The following is a 21014-nucleotide window of genomic DNA, read 5'->3' as shown; positions in this document are numbered from 1 at the left end:
ATGTTCATTAAACAGGGATAACTGACTTAATTACTTTAAAGGTTTCTTTCGATCCTACTCCAGCATTACCAGTGTTTCTAACTTAAATTCATGCCCAAGAGGATGAGGTGTAAGGGCCTTCCTGACAGTGGGTAATTTTCTAGTAGAGAATGACCCTTTCACCGTGGTCTGTTCTCCCCGGGTGGGACGACCCCACTGAGAGGAGCAGCTCACAAGTTTCCTTTTGTCCTGCTTTGTGTTCTCAGGGTTGCTCTCGGCCCTGGACCTCGTTGAAGTCAATCCTCGATTGGCCGTGTCAGAGGAGGAGGCCAAGGCTACAGCCAGCCTGGCAGTGGATGTCATTGCTTCGAGTTTCGGGCAGACAAGGGAGGGAGGGCATGTTGTCTACGACCAACTTCCTACTCCCAGCTCACCAGATGAATCAGAGAGTGAAGAACGTGTGAGAATTTAGGGAATACTGTTTGCTGACAGGTGTGTCACAGTGGGCATTCCAGAGCCATGAGGCGTTTGTGGTGACAGATGTGAATGATCATCTGGGTCAATACTGCCTTAATGAGAACATTTGTGCACTCTCACAATTGTCAAGTTGCCTTCCCTTTCATTTTGGTGACCGATAATAGTACTGTACATGTACTTGGTTTTTTGAAGCTCACAGGGTATTAATATGTCGGAGCACTACGTAAACTTAAAGAAGTCATAAACGACATTTATTACCTTGGTATATCATACTGGTCTTATTGCTGTTCCTTCACATATCAGTGGTTTTCCGTCTTCCTCCCTCCACCCACAGTCTGGCTACATAGTGCCTTCTTGAACCGCTAGTTCACAGCAGCAATAAGATTTTTTCCACACCTCTAACGCCATTCATTCACAAAGTCACAGTTCTGGTCCACAAACCCTTCCCTGTAGGAGGTTCAATGCCTGCGAAAGAATTTGTAATAAACCAGGCCTCCCAGAATGGCTAGCTCCAGTAAGATGACGATGGAAAGCAGCAGCTTGTTGGTTGTCACTCTACAAAGAGAAGCAAAGTGGGATGTAGTCAGAAGTCTGGGTAACCTTATTTCTTTCCATTCTTAATACTGAGGAGTTTGACCTGGGGCCAAGGCAGGATACTGTGAGGCAGACTGAATTTTTGTTTGATCATGTAGCCACAAAGTAACCTTGTAAATAATTACTACTATCTACCTCACAGAAATATTGAAAACTGAGGCAATAAGATACCAAAACATACAAATGTTTTTTTCTAAAATGTCTTCAAATAGTAATTAGTACTTCACTTTAAAAGTAGTTTTTCTATGATGGGCTAGTTAGAAAAATATTAAATGTACATATGAAAAATTATACCATTTTTTAAATCAGTTGAATCAGATTTCAAAGTAGAAGCTCACTATCTAACCATCTACAGCTACCCTGACCACATATTACAGCTGCCGAGGACACATTAGGAGAAGGGTTGGTAGGAGACTCCAGTGTCCAACTCCAGCTTGGTACAAAGAGGTGGTCCTGCTTTAGGATAAGTAACTAGAAGCTGGGAGTGCCTTTCAATGTCTTCTCAACTTCTTGCCTTTCTTTCTCTATAAAGGTAGAAATTTTTCTGAAGCTCCTATATTCTTTAACACAAAGAATCGAAATCAGACATTTCCTCCTGCTCCACAAGGAACTTACCACTGTTTTGGAAAATCTCACTCTCTTGCTAGTTCCATGACTTGGTTATAGTTTTATTCATACTACCTACACTGACTTACCCCCCAAATTCAGCCTCAGTGCCAGTACTTCCCTTCTGCCCATAGTTCTGCTGCTGTCAGCACTTACCTAAAGGGTTTTTTCTCAAGTCAACTCCTTGCTAACAAGACAGAACTCCCAAATAAGGGCTGACTCCCATAAAGGGCAAGCAGAGCCAAAATCAAGTATGAAGCCATAGCAGTGAAAAGTTTTCTAATTAAGTTTTTACAAATTTATTTCCAGGAATTTGAAGCTCTGTTCCCATGTGCTGTCTTCTCTAAAGAATGTAAACTGGGATGAAAAGTCCTTCCAGTGGACCAGTTTTCCACTGCTCCAAATCATAGCAGTATATATACTTCCAACAATGGATTTTTTACTGGGATACTTAACTATGTGATATTCTTTATTTCTTCTGCTTTATCAGTACCTTTGGAAGTCACGGTTTAAAGCTTTGACATTCTCAGCTGAAAGATTAGAATTAAGAGAAATTAATTCTGTGACTAATTTTTAAAACTTACTTTCTGGACATTGAGCGGAGAATCTTCCGACTTTTGCTCAAGTTTTCACTTGTATTTACCAGCTGAGAAGAGAAAATAGCAATTATTTCCCTCTTCTTACAGAAGTACACACTGTAGAACTGAACCTTAGTAAACTGACGGGTGTTAAAGGGTTTATGTTGAAAAACTCCCAGAAATCACATCAATTTAAATGATGGCCTCTGTAAGTAGAAGAAACTGGAAAGGACAAGATACTTTAATACTTGTCAATAGGCCTAGGAATGATTGTATCCCAAGGCTGCTATGAAGAGACCTCTGGGACTGAGCTAATCCTTCACTGTGGCTATACAAAACAAAGTCTTCAAGTTTACCTTGCCAGTAACTACAGTAACTCTGAGCAACTTAAGATGTGAATTTCATCAGCCAAACTCCAGGAGAGCCTCCTGAGCTGATGTTTGTTTTGGTTGGCTGGTGGATTTACCACTTTGGAGATCTGGTTCTTTTTCCTTTTTTCTTTACCCTTTTAAGAGATATTTACATTGACTTGTGAAAGGAATTTATATATTTTTTAAAAGTCTTTTTTATCCCCTTTTGGTTGCCTGTTACTAAGCTATATAGCTGGAGGACATTTCAACAGATGCCACCTGCCATCTGTCCCTGTTCACCAGTGGCCTTGGTAAGCTGATATCTCAGCTCATTCCTCAGCTTTTAAATTCAACTAATCCATCTAGTAAGTTCAAAAGTAAAAACAAATAAACCATGCAATCTGCAAACAAGCTGCTTTCTCTGCAGCTTACCTTGAATTCAGTACTTTACTGTGAATTTTCACTGAGGAGGTGATACCTGGCTTGATTTTTAAGTTGTCAAAATCATTCTGACTTGATTTTAAGAGTGGAGAATTACGGCTATTACGGTGGGAAAATAATAGCTCAGTATGGGGATCTGAGATGACTTTGTCATATCTAAGTCTTGCCCACAGCATCTGTGTTTCATTTATCTGCCTCATGCTCTTAACACAGCATTCCATTGGCAATTTTTAAAATTCCTTTGCAGATGGTACAGAAAGGAAGAAATAAGTTGTTTTTCAGAGCCTCTTAGAGTGATAGTAGATTAGAGGCCACAGTATAGTCATCATTTGGCCTAAGTATTTTGTTTTCTCACAGTGATATCCCTTAGTGTAGTAGTAGTAGTGTTAGTTGCTCAGTCATATCTGACTCTGTGATCCCATGGACTGTAGCCTGCCACGTCCTCTGTCCATGGGACTTCCTAGGCAAGAATACTGGAGTAGGTTGCCATTTCCTACTCCAGAGGATCTTCTCGACCCAGGGATCGAACCCCTGTCTCCTGTGTCTCCTACATTGCAGGCGGATTTTTTACCACTGAGCCATCGGGGAAGCCCATGATCTCCCTTACCTTAGGTTAAAGAGTCCAGGATTCAGTCAGTTCAGTTCAGTTCAGTCGCTCAGTCGTGTCCGACTCTTTGAGACCCCATGAATCACAGCACGCCAGGCCTCCCTGTCCATCACCAGCTCCCGAAGTTTACTCAAACTCATGCCCATTGAGTTGGTGATGCCATCCAGCCATCTCATCCTCTGTCGTCCCCTTCTCCTCCTGCCCCCAATCCCTCCAAGCATCAGGGTCTTTTCCAATGAGTCAGCTCTTCGCATGAGGTGGCCAAAGTACTGGAGTTTCAGCTTCAACATCAGTCCTTCCAATGAACAGCCAGGACAGATCTGCTTTAGGATGGACTGGTTGGATCTCCTTGCAGTCCAAGGGACTCCCAAGAGTCTTGTCCAACAACTAACTTCAAAAGTATCAATTCTTCAGTGCTCAGCTTTCTTCACAGTCCAACTCTCACATCCATACATGACCACTGGAAAAACCATAGCCTTAACCAGACGGACCTTTGTTGGCAAAGTAATGTCTCTGCTTTTTAATATGCTATCTAGGTTGGTCATAACTTTCCTTCCAAGGAGTAAGCGTCTTTTAATTTCATGGCTGCAGTCACCATCTGCAGTGACTTTGGAGCCCAAAAAAATGAAGTCTGACACTGTTTCCACTGTCTCCCCATCTATTTCCCATAAGGTGATGGGACCAGATGCCATGATCTTAGTTTTCTGAATGTTAAGCTTTAAGCCAGCTTTTCACTCTCCTCTTTCACTTTCATCAAGAGGCTCTTTAGTTCCTCTTCACTGTCAGCCATAAGGGTGGTGTCATCTGCATATCTGAGGTTATTGATATTTCTTCCGGCAATCTTGATTCCAACTTGTGCTTCTTCCAGACCAGCGTTTCTCATGATGTACTCTGCATATAAGTTAAATAAGCAGGGTGACAATATACAGCCTTGACGTACTCCTCCTATTTGGAACCAGTCTGTTGTTCCATGCCCAGTTCTAACTGTTGCTTCCTGACCTGCATACAGGTTTCTCAAGAGGCAGGTCAGGTGGTCTGGCATTCCCATCTCTTTCAGAATTTTCCACAGTTTACTGTGATCCACAGTCGAAGGCTTTGGCGTAGTCAATAAAGCAGAAATAGATGGTTTTTGGAACTCTCTTGCTTTTTCGATGATCCAGTGGATATTGGCAATTTGATCTCTGGTTCCTCTGCCTTTTCTAAAACCAGCTTGAACATCTGGAAGTTCTCAGTTCAAGTATTGCTGAAGCCTGGCTTGGAGAATTTTGAGCATTACTTTACTAGCGTGTGAGTTGAGTGCAATTGTGCGGTAGTTTGAGCATTCTTTGGGATTGCCTTTCTTAGGGACTGGAATGAAAACTGACCTTTTCCAGTCCTGTGGCCAATGCTGAGTTTTCCAAATTTGCTGGCATATTGAGTGCAGCACTTTCACAGCATCATCTTTCAGGATTTGAAATAGCTCAACTGGAATTCCATCACATCCACTAGCCCTGTTCGTAGTGATGCTTCCTAAGGCCCACTTGACTTCACAATCCAGGATGTCTGGCTCTAGGTGAGCGATCACACCATCATAATTATCTGGGTGGTGAAGATCTTTTTTGTACAGTTCTGTGTATTCTTGCCACCTCTTCTTAGTATCTTCTGCTTCTGTTAGGTCCATACCATCTCTGTCCTTTATCAAACCCATCTTTGCCTGAAATGTTCCATTGATATCTCTAATTTTCTTGAAGAGATCTCTAGTCTTTCCCATTCTGTTGTTTTCCTCTATTTCTTTGCATTGATCACTGAGGAAGGCTTCTTATCTCTCCTTGCTATTCTTTGGAATTCTGCATTCAAATGGGAATACCTTTCCTTTTCTCCTTTGCTTTTTTCTTCTCTTCTTTTCACAGCTATTTGTGAGGCCTCCTCAGACAACCATTTTGCCTTATTGCATTTCTTTTCCATGGGGATGGTCTTGATCCCTGTCTCCTGTACAATGTCACGAACCTCCGTCCATAGTTCATCAGGCTCTCTGTCTATCAGATCTAGTCCCTTGAATCTATTTCTCACTTCCACTGTATAGTCATTAGGGATTTGATTTAGGTCATACCTGAATGGTCTAGTTGTCAGTAGTACTATTTTATGACATGTGGAAAATAGCCTTGGCTCTAAATGACAGGAAAGCTAGAATCTTTTAAAGCAAATGATGCTTTCATAAGAATAGCAGGTGCTCTACTAGACGTGTGAGAAACAGAAATTTAGTTCATAATACAGGACCTAATACAGGACCTAGTAAAAGGATGGTATGGCTATAATCCTATTTGACAATCTTCAATAAATGTAGAAACTGGGTTTCTGCAATCTCAGTCCCCCTGCCCAATGACCTCTAAATCTTACAAGTAAAATTACTTCCAAGGGATATGTTTTAGTCAAGCAAACTGTGAACAGAGAAAAGCATAAGAACCTAAGAAGATCATACCCTGAATTTGGAACTGTGGTAGCTTCTGGCAGCAGCAAAGCATCAGGGTGTAACGGGCCCAACTTTCCCCATTCTTGCCCCCTCCCTATCCACCCAGACTTACTCTACTCTTGGTACGTTCCAACTGGTCACGTTGCTCCCCCAGCTCTTCTATGATTTCTGAGCCAATCTGGTCAGTCTCTGCGGCAATACGATGAGAACGCTCAATACTCTGGGTGGCCCGGTTCAGGCTGTCAGTGCCTTGCAGAAGCAATGTCCTTTGAGACTGTAGCCGATTCTGACAGGAGTATGGAAGGAATTGTTAGATTTCTTCTGTTATAAATGAATTTATAAGGAGGGATATAGTGTGCAGTAATTTTCATTACTTGTAAGACAATCAAAGATGCTAATGAATCAGACTACAAGAAAACCTGGGATTCAATCTAGGATCACAATACCTCCCAGTCCACTGCTTGTTACACTTAAGTGAGGCAAGGAAAGGATTAAATACACCAGAGCATCTTCTTTGTGCTCCTGATGAATCTGAACTGACTCATGTGCTTCCTGGACTAACAACTTCTGAGAGGCAATGGCCCAGATCTAGCATGCAGGAGCTACCTGAAAATGCATACATCCTATCATTTTGATAGGGCAAATCAACTAAACTCTACTGCCTTAGAAACAGTGTAATTCACTGAAAGTTCCCACTGATTGATACTAAGTGACCATGAATAAGCTATTCGTTTTCAGCACACATAGAAATCACTTAAAAATGTAAGAGACTACTACTCTCTGGAAAAAAGCATCCAAAGAATTTCACCTCAGACCAAACACAGAAAACAAATACTAAAGTTGTTACACTGGTGATTTGCTCTCAGGGGAGGTAGTATCTGGGGCCAAGTAAGGGCCCTATTTCTGAAACTCCACCAAAGCATTATTCCACCTATAGTCCTAAGCACAGAAGGCATGAGGACAGAAGTAGCCTTTGTCAGGCCAGAGATAACTGCTGGCAGAAATGGAGGCAGCTCTAAGTTCTCAGCTATTCAGAGCATACATGTGCACAAACTCTAGAAAAGGGGTCGGCTCACAAGGCCTATTACTGAGCAGGTGACCATTAGCACTTGATACCAACATTAAGAAGCCGAAAGATGTGTTTACAGATCAGAAGCAACAAGGCTTTTTCACTTCATATATAGCTACGGACAAGTGAGTGAGGAAACCACTGAATGAGGCTGAAATGAACCCCAGTTTACACTGGCTTAAAAGCAGCAGGAAAACAACATTTTTAAACATAAAAGATGAGGATTTTCAACTGATTAGGCTTAAGAAAGAGTAGGGAGAGACAGTAAGGTCACATGAATCAACCCCAGATTTGAAACAATAATTCTACTGAAAGTAGTTTATATACCTATATTGTCTTTATAATTTCCGAAACTAATAATTTTAAAGCAAAATTATTGCTTGGAATTATCCTCCCCCCTTTTGTTTTTGGGGCTTTTTGGGTCACAGATGACCAAAGTCACTGTACACCTTTCATCTCACTTTTAACAAGTGCTACTTGCCTGCGTTTTCCCACTCTGCTTTGAAAATTTTACATTATTCTAAAATACTCTAGTTTTCACATCAGGAATGTCAGGCCAGTATCATTTGAATATTTCTTAAACTTTATTTAGGATGCATCATGAAATAGGATTTGTTTAAAACTGTCATCAGCCTTTCTACATCCATACAGTCTGCACTAGTGGGTCCCCTTCCACTTCTCTCCCACATTACCAGCCAGGCCATTTCTACTTTGTGCTGTGGAATATAGTCCCAAATGTAACACATGAAATTTAACCTCTGTCAAGCTTTTCTCCTTTACCTATCTAGCTTCTCTAGACAGTTTGAGAATACAGATTTTCAATTTAGAAGTCTAATTTTATAAATGAGAACACTGGAGGCTAGAGAGGCAGCCTGTCTCACTTTCTATTATGATGAAGTAAGGTGTCAGCCCCGTTTTTGAGAAGCATCCTGCTTTCTCTACTGTATCTGGGCTATTGGGCCATCTTGATACAAATATAAGGGAAAGTGTGGGTTACTTTTGTAACAATGCTCTGATAAGTTAAAATCCTAACTGAACTCTGGGGGGATATGTGACAAAGAAACAGGATTGGTGAATCAGACTACAGAGTCCAGGTGTAATATGAATAGGTAACACTTGTATATCACCACTACCCATCAAGCACTGTTTTATACATAAAGGATACAAAAAAATCTAAACAGGCAAATTGTTTGGAATGGTCTGCATTAAATTCAGTAGAGGAAGGCACCCAAGGGGAGAAGGGGAATTGGATGCAAGAGGGAAAGATAAGATAGAAAAAAACAGTCAAGTATGCACTAATAACATGAATTGTACTTCACAATTCGGTTAATCATTGTACCACAGACCCACAGGGAAAAGACAGCTGAAGCTTACCATATGCTCATTCTCCACAGTGTATGTACCATATTTCATGTCTCCTCGGGCCCCAGGAGTGGCTGTCAAAGGCGTACTTCTCACTTCCCGATGGAGTTTAGCAAGGTCCTTTCGGTAGGTTCGAAGCTTAGACATCATAGGGTTACGGAAAGATAGGGGAGCGTAACGTAGTTCCTCTTCCATCTCTGCCAGCTAGGAAGGCAGACAGTGGTGAGCAGACGGCCTGCTTCTATTCTCTTATGGGTAGTATGTCTAGTCGACCAATCAAACCACAGGCAGTCCTAAATAAATACTCAACATGTGGCCCAGGAGGGCAGGGACCACATGTGACACCTTCACTTCATTACTGAGTGCTTGGCACAGTGCCCAGTGGGCACAGAACAGGCCTTCCCAAAGTATGTGATGAATGAGTGAGAAAACTAACAAGTAGCTTATAGCTTATTAAACATTTTGACATATACTGTCTCATTTAATCCTCACAACAGATCAAAAAGGTAGGAAATACTTTTACTTCATATATGAGACTTGAAGAAACCTGTTCAAGATTACGTAAGTCAGGATTCCAGATCTTCATACTCTTTTCAGTACACCAAGTTCTTAGCCTGTTATGGTTCAAGTGCTATCACGAAGCACTTAGGGATGTACTGTACTAAAAATGATTAGGGGTATGGCATCAAGGTTCTTCCCTTCCTCCTCCTGAAAATCAACTGTGTCCATGTCAGAATAACCAGAGGTCCGAATCATTTCCATTTTTTGGGGACAAATAAATTGTAACACACAGACTTATTTGTAAGAGGCCATGAGTCATTTTCTTCTGCTTTGGATGGCTAGAGTAGGACTGGTTAACTTTAGAAAATGCTACCAAGATGTTAATTGAAAAAGAGGACTAGCTCTGTAACAGATATCACAGATATATGCCCAGTAATGCAGAGGTATTAGAAAAGTTTCTGGAAATCCCATGAAGGTGATAGTTTCCACAGTCTGGTAGGCTGATCCTTCTTCAAATACATGCAGAACAAAGGATGCAGATGGGCTTAACTTCTCAAAACTTCATTGTAATAAAAGAGTTATTCCTCAACAAACAATGAAGTTCTCTGGCTTAAAAAGAATTCTTCAGTCTACTCTGGGGTAGCAGATACTAGAGGCAACTGTTTCTTTGGAGTGCTACCAGGGACCAAGATTTTAGCTCCAGCCTCCTAAAAGGGTTTGCTAAAGCTAGAGCACAATGTGATGAAGACAGAGGACCCTTACTTCTAAAAGGTAAGACCAAAACTTTTTTTTTTTTTTTTTAAAGAAAAGTCACAGGTTAAATGAGAAGCAGTTCTTAAACTGCTTAGCAACCTGGACCAACTTCTGCTAAGCTTTGGGTCCTGACTGAGAACTCATCCTGACCATGCATGCCTTGCCCAAGGTACCAAAACCTTCTATTTTTTAAAACAAGGCAATGTGAGTAGGAACCACCTCTGAGCTCCATTTTCTGTGACAGTAAATTTAACAAAGGAGAATAAGTTATCTTAATGGCCAGCTTTTAAAATGAGCTTTCCAAAGACCACCCAAGTAAAAGGAGAATGTCCTTATGGTATCAGCAGTGTTTTATCAAGGACTCACTTCAGGGGAGTCTTTAAGTTTTACTCAATACCCATCTCCATCAACTGGCCTCATTTAGTAAGAAATAATCAAAACTAAGATCAATAGAAAGGAACGGTTAAATCTGTGATCATAATGTCATAAGCATTACTTCTGGCAAAGACCAACAAACAGGAAGAGGAAATAAGGACTTGTTCCTGTTCTCACCGTTTCATTTGCTTCCTGTTGCTTTTCATCGAAATCTCTGATCAACTTCTTCTTCTCTTCTGGAAAAGACAGATGAGTTTTAAATACTCAATCCTGCTTCCAAACATTTATTTGTAGAGGACATACCCTCTGCTTAGAATATACTCCCCATTCCCTTCCCGGGGGTACCCTACAGTACTTAATAACCCCTAAAAGACATTTAGAAGTGTAAGGGAACTAGTTACCACAATTAATGGGGGGGGGGGGGGGGCGGCGGGGGGAGGGATGGTATTACCACTGACATTTAAGTGCCCAGGGAACAAGAGTACCTATGCTTCCTGCGTAACAATGATCTGGCTCCAAAGACCAATAGCATTCCTACTAAGAAAGAAAACAGGGCTAAATTATTGTCAATCTTTCTTCACTGACCCTAAGAAAGGGACCAGGCACGCTTTGATCAATAAAAATGTTTAACAATACCAGTTCTCTGAAATCTTTATCCCCATGGTAAATCACATCTCTACATTAACCCTTATCCACTGCTTTTCTGCAAAATATATTCAAAGCCCACCTACTTTGCTCTCTGGAGAGCCTGCAAGGCATACAACACAAGTTTCTTAGCCATACTCTCTGGCAGCAGTGTAGGAAATGATGTAAAATACCACTGACTCACACAGGGGAAAATGTCATTCCTTGTTCAATCCTTTGCATCATGTTATTTTAGTTCTAGTATGTCTTTAATACCTAAAAACTACTAATCTCCTCTTTAATAAAAATAGAACGGGCTTTAGCCTCAAAGCAAGGACATCTAACTAAACCAGCATTGTTTTGTCTTCATTGTAGCTTTTCTGATCATATAGCTAGGTTCTATAGATTTTCCATCTAAGGCGGTGATATAAAATTTCCTTTTAAAGTAACTTTATATGTTAAATAAATGCATTTTACATGAAATACTGATATAAAGGAAATAATTACAGTAAAAATGGTGCTTAGACACACCACAATGATGAAGGGAGTACCTGGTAAACTTTGTATGGAGGGAAGTGCTGGGGAGTAAACAGGCTTAGGTTTTGGTCTTAACTTTGGGCCTAACTCAACATGTAAGCCTGGATAATTCTCTTCAACTTTTTGGGATCTAACCTCCTTCCTTGGCTAGGAAATGAGGAGGCAAATCACACCTAAGAAGCAAAAATTAGCCCTATTTATGAGGAGTTTCTTTTTTTCAAATGTATACAGCCAAATGAATGTTCTCCCTGGAAATCTACACATAATCTACTTATTACCACAAAACTGTCACTGCTTATTATATTTTTTGAATTCATCTTTTGGGATTACATTCACAATCTGGGATACTTTTTTTAAAATTGTGGTTAAATACGTATAACATAAAACTTACTATTTTGACCATTTTAAGTGTACAGTTAAGTGGCATGAAGTACATTCACAATTTTGGGCAACCATCACCATTATCCATCTATAGAACCTTTGCATCATCCCAAACTGAAACTCTACACCCAGTAAACACTAATTCCCTATTTCCCCTCCCCTCAGACTCTGGTAACCACAATTCTACTTTCTGTGTCTATGAATCTGACTACTCCAAGCACCTCATATAAGAAGAATCATCAAGTATTTGTCTTTTGGGTTTGACTTATCTCACTTAGCATAAAACCTTCAAGGTTCCTCCATACCGCAGCATGTATGAGGGCAGTCCATGTGTTTTTCACTCAGTGTGATTTCTAAATACCAGCCAGCACTGCCATCAACTGAAGAAAGAGCAATCTTTACCAACGCCAAGAAAACAGCAGAGTAAGGCCTACGAAGGGATGGCATGCAGGTACTCGACATGCTGTCCTAAGATTTTCTTGGATAATTTTGTCTACCAATTTTCATCTCACACCTTGACTTTCAAACCCAATCCCATGTTGGAAGTAACACCACTGTCATGCTTTATATAGATTTACATTGTGTTAATCACATAGCATCTAGCATGTCAGCTGTCCACTACTTTTTAACTGATCGTAAATCACTTGGCTGTATATATTCTATGTTCTCAACTTGACCTCAATCTCCCTCTGAGTAGAGAAATTTACTTTTTCTTTTATACATCCTATAAGTTCCAGAACTCTAAACCTGGTAGGGTGCTTCTTAAACACTGTCATTGCCTGCAAGACTTAAGTGACAATCCATCCTTTACTAAGCTGCATTCATTGTCATGTGCATTCCCTTAATACGTATTCCAGGTGAACAATTTTTCACCACACACTGCTCACAACTCGCCCCCGCCCCAACAAAAGGAGAAAGTTCAGGCAAAGCAAAAGGCCTACCTCTTGACCAACCATGAGGTAACCACCATGAAATTACCACCACGAGTGAAAGTGTTAGTTGTTCTTTGCAACCCCATACTGTAACCCATCAGGCTCCTCTGTTCATGGAATTCTCCAGGCAAGAACACTGGAGTGGGTAGCCATTCCCTTCTCCAGGGGATCTTCCTGACCCAGGGACTGAACCTGGGTCTCTCACACTGCAGGCAGATTCTCCCTGTCTGAGCCAGCAGGGAAGTGCCAAAGCAGCTTTATTATCCTTGAGTGGGCTGTGTTTCCACCCATCAGCAGTGAAATAATATCTGCAATCAAGAATGGCTACTTCCATGGAGAGCTATCATATTATTTTATAATAAGCATTCACAAAAGTGTTGAGTGTCACCACTCCTCTGAAGAGGCACATCTCCAAACTCAAGCACACTCACTCAGTTCTGATCCAAGTTCTATAAGTGCATTCTGGCCCTAGATTTTTCTACATCTCTGTTAGTCCTAAGTTCTCCTCGTTTAATCTTTGTTAAAGGATACGAGTATCTGCATTCCTAAGAGACAAATTCTAGAATAATTCAAAGAATGCAGCTGTATAATAAGAATCAGGGTGGGGGGGGGGTGGCAAGGTAGTCCACAGAGTCTTGATCCTTTCACTAACTTCCCTGCATGATTCTGTTATTCTCAGTCTTTTTGGAATACTCTACTCTCTGATTTCATAAGACATATATTCTCCTACGAGTGCTCTACAGCCTATATACTTCTAAAGATTCAAGAGACGGAACCCTTACCCAACTGAGAGGTATCAATACCTGTTCCTTTATGCTTTGCTCAGAGCTGTGAGATTAATGAATGTTAAGAGCTGAAATCATTTTACAGTTGAGGAAACTAGAGCCTGGAGACTGTCTTCCCCAAAGCCATAGAAAAGAGAAGATGTGTAGCAACACTAGTTGCAGAATGCAAGTCTCTAACTATAGCACTGTACACCATGTACACTATGGCACTGAGGGGTATTTTCACGCTCCCAAGATACACAAGTATAATCTTTTCAAATCTCTTCATTTTTTAGGGAGCTAGAATTAACACTACAATCAACCACAAAACAGCAGGACTGATAGCAGGTAGACTGGACACTCAGAAAGAATGAGCTACTCCAATAACACTATTCCTGACCCCTCATGTCTTTCCAAACCATTCACACGTTGAGTGACTCACCCTGAAGCCGAATGTCTGGTAAACTAGGTGCACAGCAGCACAACGTCTCAGACACGGAATAAAATGGAAACACCCAGCACTGAAAGTGCTAGAGGAAACCTACGGCATCTTAACCAAGGTGGCAGCCTCTCCACCTTGTAGAAAAAGAAAAGAAGGTAGCTCAGTCATGTCAAACTCTTTGTGACACCTATAGTCCATGGAATTCTCCAGGCCCGAATACTGCAGTGGGTAGCCTTTCCCTTCTCCAGGGGATCTTCCCCACCCAGGAATCAAACCCAGTTCTTCCGCACTGCAGGTGGATTCTTTACCAGCTGAGCCACTGGTAGGCGGTTTGAATTTTCACAACCCCAGAATGACTCATCTTGGTCCATTAGAACTGTGGAAATAACTTCAGTTTCACCAGGATCTTTAAAATTTGTGATTAATGCTTTTGGTGCCTCCTTGCAGCATTTCTAGGACCTACATCCTCTTTGCAGACCTCATGGTTAACCTGATCTCACACCATAAAGGAAGTTAAAGCATCAGATCCCTCTAAGCCTATTTCCTCAATTATAAATAAGAAATATAACAGCACTGACCTGTATAGTTGTCTGAAAAAGACAATACATATAACAAACACGCAGCAAATGCTAAGCACACTAAAGGTTCAATAAATAGTGCTACCACTGTTTTTTAAAGTAAATTCCTAGGTAGGAAGAACTAAGCAAAAACTAAATTTAAATATGAAGTGTTGGAAAAATTAAAATTCTGCAGCCAGGGAGTAATTGTGTTTACTAACCTGCTACATATGGTCCTCCGTAGTTATCATTTTTTCTGGTTTCTGAAATAATGGAGTTTCGTGTATAGCAATTGAAATGAGTGAATTAAAGTGAAACACTGAAAAATTTTACAATGTTCATTACAATATGTGAAGAGATGCCTTCAGGTGCTACGAAACTAAAACTAGAAATCACGACTATAGGTACTTACTGTATTAACTGGATAAGAATTTACAGCAGCTTGAGATATGTGGAGAGACCTCTTCAGATGCTGCAAAACTAAAACTACAAATTATTGTGGGTGTTTAAAGTAATAATAAATGGATTAATAAGTATCACAAATGCTAATGGACTGTCACTGCCATACAAACTTCCTAAAGTAAGACACATTGTGTCTGTTAATCCTATCCTTTTTAAAAATAGATATACATTGATTTTAAAAGTGATGACAATATGGAAAACATGGTAAATAAAATCACCTTCAGTTTCAACATTTAATCATACATTGATAGTTACTATTTTCTTCCCAACAATTCACAGTATTTATACAACCATTCAACAAATATTTATAGAGCACCAAGTATGTACTAGGCATTGTTCTAGGTGCTTGAGTGCTAAGTTGCTTTGGTCATGTCTGACTCTTTTAGACCCTATGGACTGTAGCCTGCACCAGGCTTCTCTGTCCATGGGATTTTTCCAGGCAAGAGTACTGGAGTGGGTTGCCATATCCTCCTCCATCTAGATGCTTAGGATATATAATTAACAAAACAGACAAAATATAGAGCTTACAACAGAAGAGGAGGGAATGCTTCCAAAGTCTTTTATGAGGCCAGCACTGCATACCAAAACCAGAGAACATCACAAGAAAAGGAAATTACAGGCCAATATCCCTGATGCAAAAATCCTCAACAAAATATTAGCAAAACAAAGGGCATTTTCCACAGAAACAGAACAAACAATCCAAAAATTTGTATGGAACCACAAGAAACCGCAATTAGGCAAAGCAATCTTGAAAAAGAAAAACAAAGCTGGAAGCATCATGCTTTCTGATTTCAAACTACAGCTGACCCTTGAACAAGGGTCTGAATTGGGCAGGTCCCCTTTATAGACATATTTTTTTCAATAGTAAATTCTATAGTACCATATAACCCGTGGTTGGCTGACATCTGCAGATACTGAGGAACCTTGGATAGGAGGGCCAACAAGCTACACTTGGATTTTCAGCAACACAGAAGGTTGGTGTTCAAGGGTTAACTGTATATTATAAAGCTAAAGTAATGAAAACAGTATGGTAACTGGCATTAAAACAGATTCAAAGCTCAATGGAATGGAAAAGACAGCCCAGAAAAAAAAAACCCACTAAGGTATGGTCCCCAGTATAATTCTGTGCCTCTTTCAACCTCTACTTGGTCACCAGCATTCTCCTTCTAAAATACAATCATATGGTTCGATTTTATTTTAGAATCTGTATTTTGTTCAGGATTTTTGCATCTATGTTCATCAGGGATAGTGGCCCGTAATTTTCTTTTCTTGTGATATTTCCTGCCTTTGGTATCAATGTGGGCTAGCCTTTAAAAGAATTTAAAATCCTTTATTGAGTCTCCGTGTCAAGTTTAGATGTCTTAATGTAATATTTAGGTCCCTTAAGGGTCTGGCTGTGTCTTACTTACCTCATCTACTACTGATCTCCCATACACATCTTAAGTTTCAGTCATAGTTCTGAATATTTGACTTTTATTTTTCCTTCCTTTGTTGTCTCTTCTCATTTCCCCTCTCAGGCAAACTCCCGCTCAACCCTTTACACTCAGAAGCTTCTCAAAAAGGAGAAGCTTTTTGAGAAGCTTTCCTCTCACTCCCCTATGGCCATGTTAGCTTTTCATGTCAAAACTATGTTAGGACTCATCACACACTTTGGAAATTTGCTCCCATTTAAGGCAAGAACTCATAGAACTCCCTAGACCCAGGATACTGAGTGATACATAATTCTTGATAGATGTTTATTGAAAATATTCAATTACCGAGCATAAGCTAAATGCAAGGGATGTGTTATGTATTAATATATTATTCAGTGCTTAATAATTCATGATAGGAAAGCTTTGGAAAGCCTATGAAGTCGTCTCAGGACAAGAAAAAAAGGAATCAGAGATGACACCCCAGTATGTTTGCTTAATTCAACTTATTCAACAAATATTTATTGAGGAATATAAACACAGCAGTGAATAAAGAGGCTGAAGGTTGTTGAAATTCTTATAACCTGAGGATATGCAAATACTATATATACTTACCCACTGAACAACTGTTACCAGCAACTTGTGTTGAGAATATTTTGTACTTGAGTAGAAATTCACACCTTTTTGATTGTCCTCTTTGCAGCAATTAGAAGTTCAGGTAGATGACAAAAGTGAATACAACTAAGTTTTCTATTTTTGGAAACAGAATGTCCTTTGGCATTATTTAGCCTTCCCCGGTGGCTCAGTTGGTAAAGAAGTCGCCTACAATGCAGGAGACCAAGTGCAATGCAGGAGACAGGGGTTTCAATCCCTGGGTTGGGAAGATCCCCCTGGAGAAGGAAATGGCAACCCACTCCAATCTGGTAAATGCCATGGACAGAGGAGTCTGGTGGGCTACAGTCCATGAGGTTGGAAAGTCAGACACGACTTAACAGCTAAACCACAACCACACCCTTACAGAAACAAATCTTGCAAAATTTAAATAACACCAGGCTGAAAAAATGATCTATTTTTCAACCATGTAAATCATATCCAATCACTCTCCTGTTCTGTAGCCTTTAACTTCAAGTCACTGTATTCAGATAAAGATATAAATCTTTCACCATGGTTCACGTGGCCCCACACAATCTGGCCCTTTAAAACCTTATCCACTACTACTATTTCCTTTGCGCATTCCACCCTAAACACACCGGCCCTTTAGTTCTTCCTAGAGCATACCAAGCTCACTTCTGCTTAAGGACTATTACAGTACTATTCTGTCCTCCTGAAACGTATTTCTCCCAGATTTTTGCATGGTTCACTCCCTTACTTCAAGTCTCTGCTCAAACGCCACCTCCTCAAAGAGGCCTTTCACAGCCACATTTACGAGAGCTTCCCCATTCCTTGCCCTGCTTTATTTTCCTGTATGGCCCTTAACACCACTTCCTAATATTTATATATCATCATCGACCCATAAGAACAGAGATTTGTAAGTCTTTTCACAGCAGTTTGCAATATTACCAGCATCCAGACAGTGCCTAGCGCACAGCAGCCTCTCTCAATAAGTATATGTTAAACAAAAGTATGAGTTTCATTCTCACCAGAGTCATTCAATTCATGTGACCTTGGGTAACTCTCAGAGCAAACACTCAAGCTTCCACGCTTCAGTAAAAGCAATGAAAGTCTCATCGGCCTTGTCATCAAGATCTACTTGTCTTAAGGCAAAGAACTATGATAGACTTTCCTATACAGATTCAACCAGAAAACTCTTAGCTCCCCCAAGCCAAGCTTGCAGCACACTGCATTATGAAATCAAGGGGCAGGAAGGTCTAAGCAGAGGTCATAAAAGGATCGCACCTGAAGGCCACCATCCTTATTTTAAAGACCAGTCCCTCCCCCAACCCCCACCCACCCCCAAGACTGGTTATTTACACCAGCCTCAAAAGTTATGATGGCTTTGGGTTCGTAACCCTTTTTGTGCCTTTTGGTCCTTTGCCAGTCTGGTGAAAACTATGGGCCTCTTTGGAGAATACTTTTAAGCGTGGAAAACAAAATACTGAGAGCCACAAAGAAAACCAATTATACTCAGTTTACAGATTTAAGGGTCACAGGTCTAAGGTGTCTCATGCCCATCTTGCCACAGTGAAAATGAAACGAGCGAGCTCTGAAGGCTACAGGGGATTCAAGAGAGAGATGACACTCCGTGATGGATCCTTGGGTACCTAAGAGGTAGCACGGAGATTCTGGATGCCGGGACTCAGCCAGCCCTAGGGGGCGTGTCTGAGGATGCCAAGCGAGGAGACTGGAGGGTGGGCCTGGGAAGAGGTGGGGGCTCTTCCTCCCGGTGCTAGCGGAGCCCTGTTCCTGTTGGCTCATCCCACTCCCACCTCACCTGTCCCTGCCATCCCCAGGAGCCGCTCCGGCACCCCTCGTAGGTCTTCATGGAGGCCGCGGAAGATCTCGTGCAGTTTCTCGAAATGCTCCGAGGAAGCGGCGGAGGTGGCCATGGCGCAGGCCGCTTTCGAGCAGCGGGCGCCGAAATTTTGGGCCGAGGGCCCGTTCCTACTCCGTCGTCAGCCGCCAAGCCCCGCAGGCATCACGGCGACCGCCGCCACAGTCGCCCAAGACGAGGCGCTTCCGGGGCCGCGGCGGGGTCCTCCCGGGCCGGAACGCCCACCCCCCCGCATGCCGTCACTGACGGCGCGCCGGGCGCCAAAGCCTGACAGAAAGTTAGTCTGGCTCCGTTGCCCTGGGGACTCCTGAATCGGCGACGGCGCTTTGGCGCGAGCGGCAGTCTCGGAGCCCCGGAAATGCTCAGTCCGAGGCTGGGGGGAAGCCCTATGGCGGAAGGAAAACATGGGCACCCGCGGGCCTGGCGACGCGGACTCCTCTTTCCTGGGCCCCGCCTTCCGCCAAGGGTTGGGGGCGCTGCAGTGCATGCCGGGGGTTGTAGTTCGGCGCGGAAGACGCTCCGACTCGGAAGTCAGCAGTTGCTGGGGGCGGTGGTCCTGCTGTAACCGTGGCCGCCGGCGTGACCCTGATGCGCAGCGGTTAGGTATCAGTTGGTACCTGGCCGTCGTCTTCATAATCATCTCACTGTGTGACTATCCTGACTTCCTCAGTTCACATTCCGGCTGTTAGCCTTCAGTTCTCAGAAGATAGTTGAACCAGGTGCCTGCCTGACACCGAGCTGAAAGCACTTTTATTGGGGAGCAGGTGACCGAAGTGACATGCTTTCAGGAGTGGTCCCCAGGCAGCAGTGCGACCCCTCAAATATGCGCTCAGCCTCTGGCGGTTGGGCTTGCTCATGCATTCACTCACTCAGGCAATTTAAGCGTAGCCTTTATGCTGGGATTTGGGCATGTGTTGGTGAATAAAAGATTCACCCTCTGCGCTTGGATAATTTATAATGTAGTGAGCAAGGCAGACCTGGCTTCATCAGGTCTCTTTCCCATTAAGTGTAATGTGTTAACAATTACAAAGACTTTTCCTGCACACTGTGGGTTTCCATGGTTTCAGTTCAGTTCAGTTCAGTTCAGTTGCTCAGTCGACTCTGACTCTTTGCTACCCCATGAATCGCAGCACTGCCAGCCCTCCCTGTCCATCACCAACTCCCAGAGTTTACTCAAACTCATGTCCATCGAGTTGGTGATGCCATCCAGCCATCTCATCCTCTGTCGTCCCCATCCTCTGCCCCCAATCCCTCCCAGCATCAGGGTCTTTTCCAATGAGTCAACTCTTCGCATGAGGTGGCCAAAGTATCGGAGTTTCAGCTTCAGCATCAGTCCTTCCAATGAACACCCAGGACTGATCTGCTTTAGGATGGACTGGTTGGATCTCCTTGCAGTCCAAGGGACTCTCAAGTCTTCTCCAACACCATAGTTCAAAAGCATCAGTTTTTTGGTGCACAGCTTTCTTCACAGTCCAACTCAAATCCATACATGACCACTGGAAAAACCATAGCCTTGACTAGATGGATCTTTGTTGGCAAAGTAATGTCTCTGCTTTTTAATATGCTGTCTAGGTTGGTTATAACTTTCCTTCCAAGGAGTGTCTTAATTTCATGGCTGCAATCACCATCTGCAGTGATTTTGGAGCCCCCCCAAAATAAAGTCTGCCACTGTTTCTACTGTTTCCCCATCTATTTGCCATGAAGTGATGGGACCAGATGCCATGATCTTAGTTTTCTAAATGTTGAGCTTTAAGTCAACTTTTTCACTCTCCTCTTTCACTTTCATCAAGAGGCTCTTTAGTTCCTCTTCACTTTCTGCCATAAGGGTGGTGTCATCTACATATCTGAGGTTATTGATATTTCTCCCAGCAATCTTAATTCAGCTTGTGCTTCTTCCAGCCCAGCGTTTCTCATGATGTGCTCTGCATAGAAGTTAAATAAGCAGGGTGACAATATACAGCCTTGACATACTCCTTTTCCTATTTGGAACCATTCTGTTGTTCCATGTCCAGTTCTAACTGTTGCTTCCTGACCTGCATACAGGTTTCTCAAGAGGCAGGTCAGGTGGTCTGGGTATTCCCATCTCTTTCAGAGTTTTCCATGGTTTAGTGGGGAAAATTCCTATTTCCATTGATTACATGGTTTGCCTATGGAGTTCATTCTGAAATGTTTCCTCGGCAGCCCAATACTGAAGACTGCCCACACATTAAGATTCATGTGACTGTTCAGGGGGAAATGATTTGGTGATGTATATCTCTTGGGCCCTTATTTTTA

The 21014-nt window shown here is 42.0% G+C and overlaps 2 protein-coding genes across 4 annotated transcripts in view; one reads left to right on the top strand and one right to left on the bottom strand.

The window, feature by feature from the left end:
* The window catches only part of ARG2 (arginase 2), a 32955-nt gene extending 32229 nt beyond the window's left edge, over nucleotides 1-726 (top strand). The window contains exon 8 of the mRNA XM_043919288.1: nucleotides 246-726. Within this exon, the coding sequence (XP_043775223.1) occupies nucleotides 246-451 (206 nt within the window). The 3' untranslated portion in view covers nucleotides 452-726. The remainder of the gene's footprint in view (nucleotides 1-245) is intronic.
* On the bottom strand, nucleotides 686-19179 carry VTI1B (vesicle transport through interaction with t-SNAREs 1B). 3 transcript variants are annotated; one of them, XM_043919289.1, is made up of 6 exons: nucleotides 18681-19179; nucleotides 10319-10377; nucleotides 8525-8716; nucleotides 6194-6367; nucleotides 2241-2302; nucleotides 686-1011 (listed from the first exon to the last, which is right to left on the bottom strand). In XM_043919289.1, exons 1-6 carry the CDS (start codon nucleotides 18793-18795, stop codon nucleotides 915-917), a joined length of 699 nt encoding a protein of 232 aa, XP_043775224.1. In that variant the 5' UTR covers nucleotides 18796-19179; the 3' UTR covers nucleotides 686-914. The 3 variants fall into 3 exon arrangements, with proteins under 3 accessions (XP_043775224.1, XP_043775226.1, XP_043775225.1); XM_043919291.1 differs by lacking the exon at nucleotides 2241-2302 and adding an exon at nucleotides 2150-2186; XM_043919290.1 differs by lacking the exon at nucleotides 2241-2302.
* Nucleotides 19180-21014: the final 1835 nt, after the last annotated feature.

The sequence above is a fragment of the Cervus elaphus genome, chromosome 12, assembly GCF_910594005.1.
Source record: "Cervus elaphus chromosome 12, mCerEla1.1, whole genome shotgun sequence".
NCBI classification, from domain to species: Eukaryota; Metazoa; Chordata; class Mammalia; order Artiodactyla; family Cervidae; genus Cervus; species Cervus elaphus.
The sequence above is the reverse complement of the archived record's forward strand: the minus strand, read 5'-3'. Positions and strand labels throughout refer to the sequence as shown.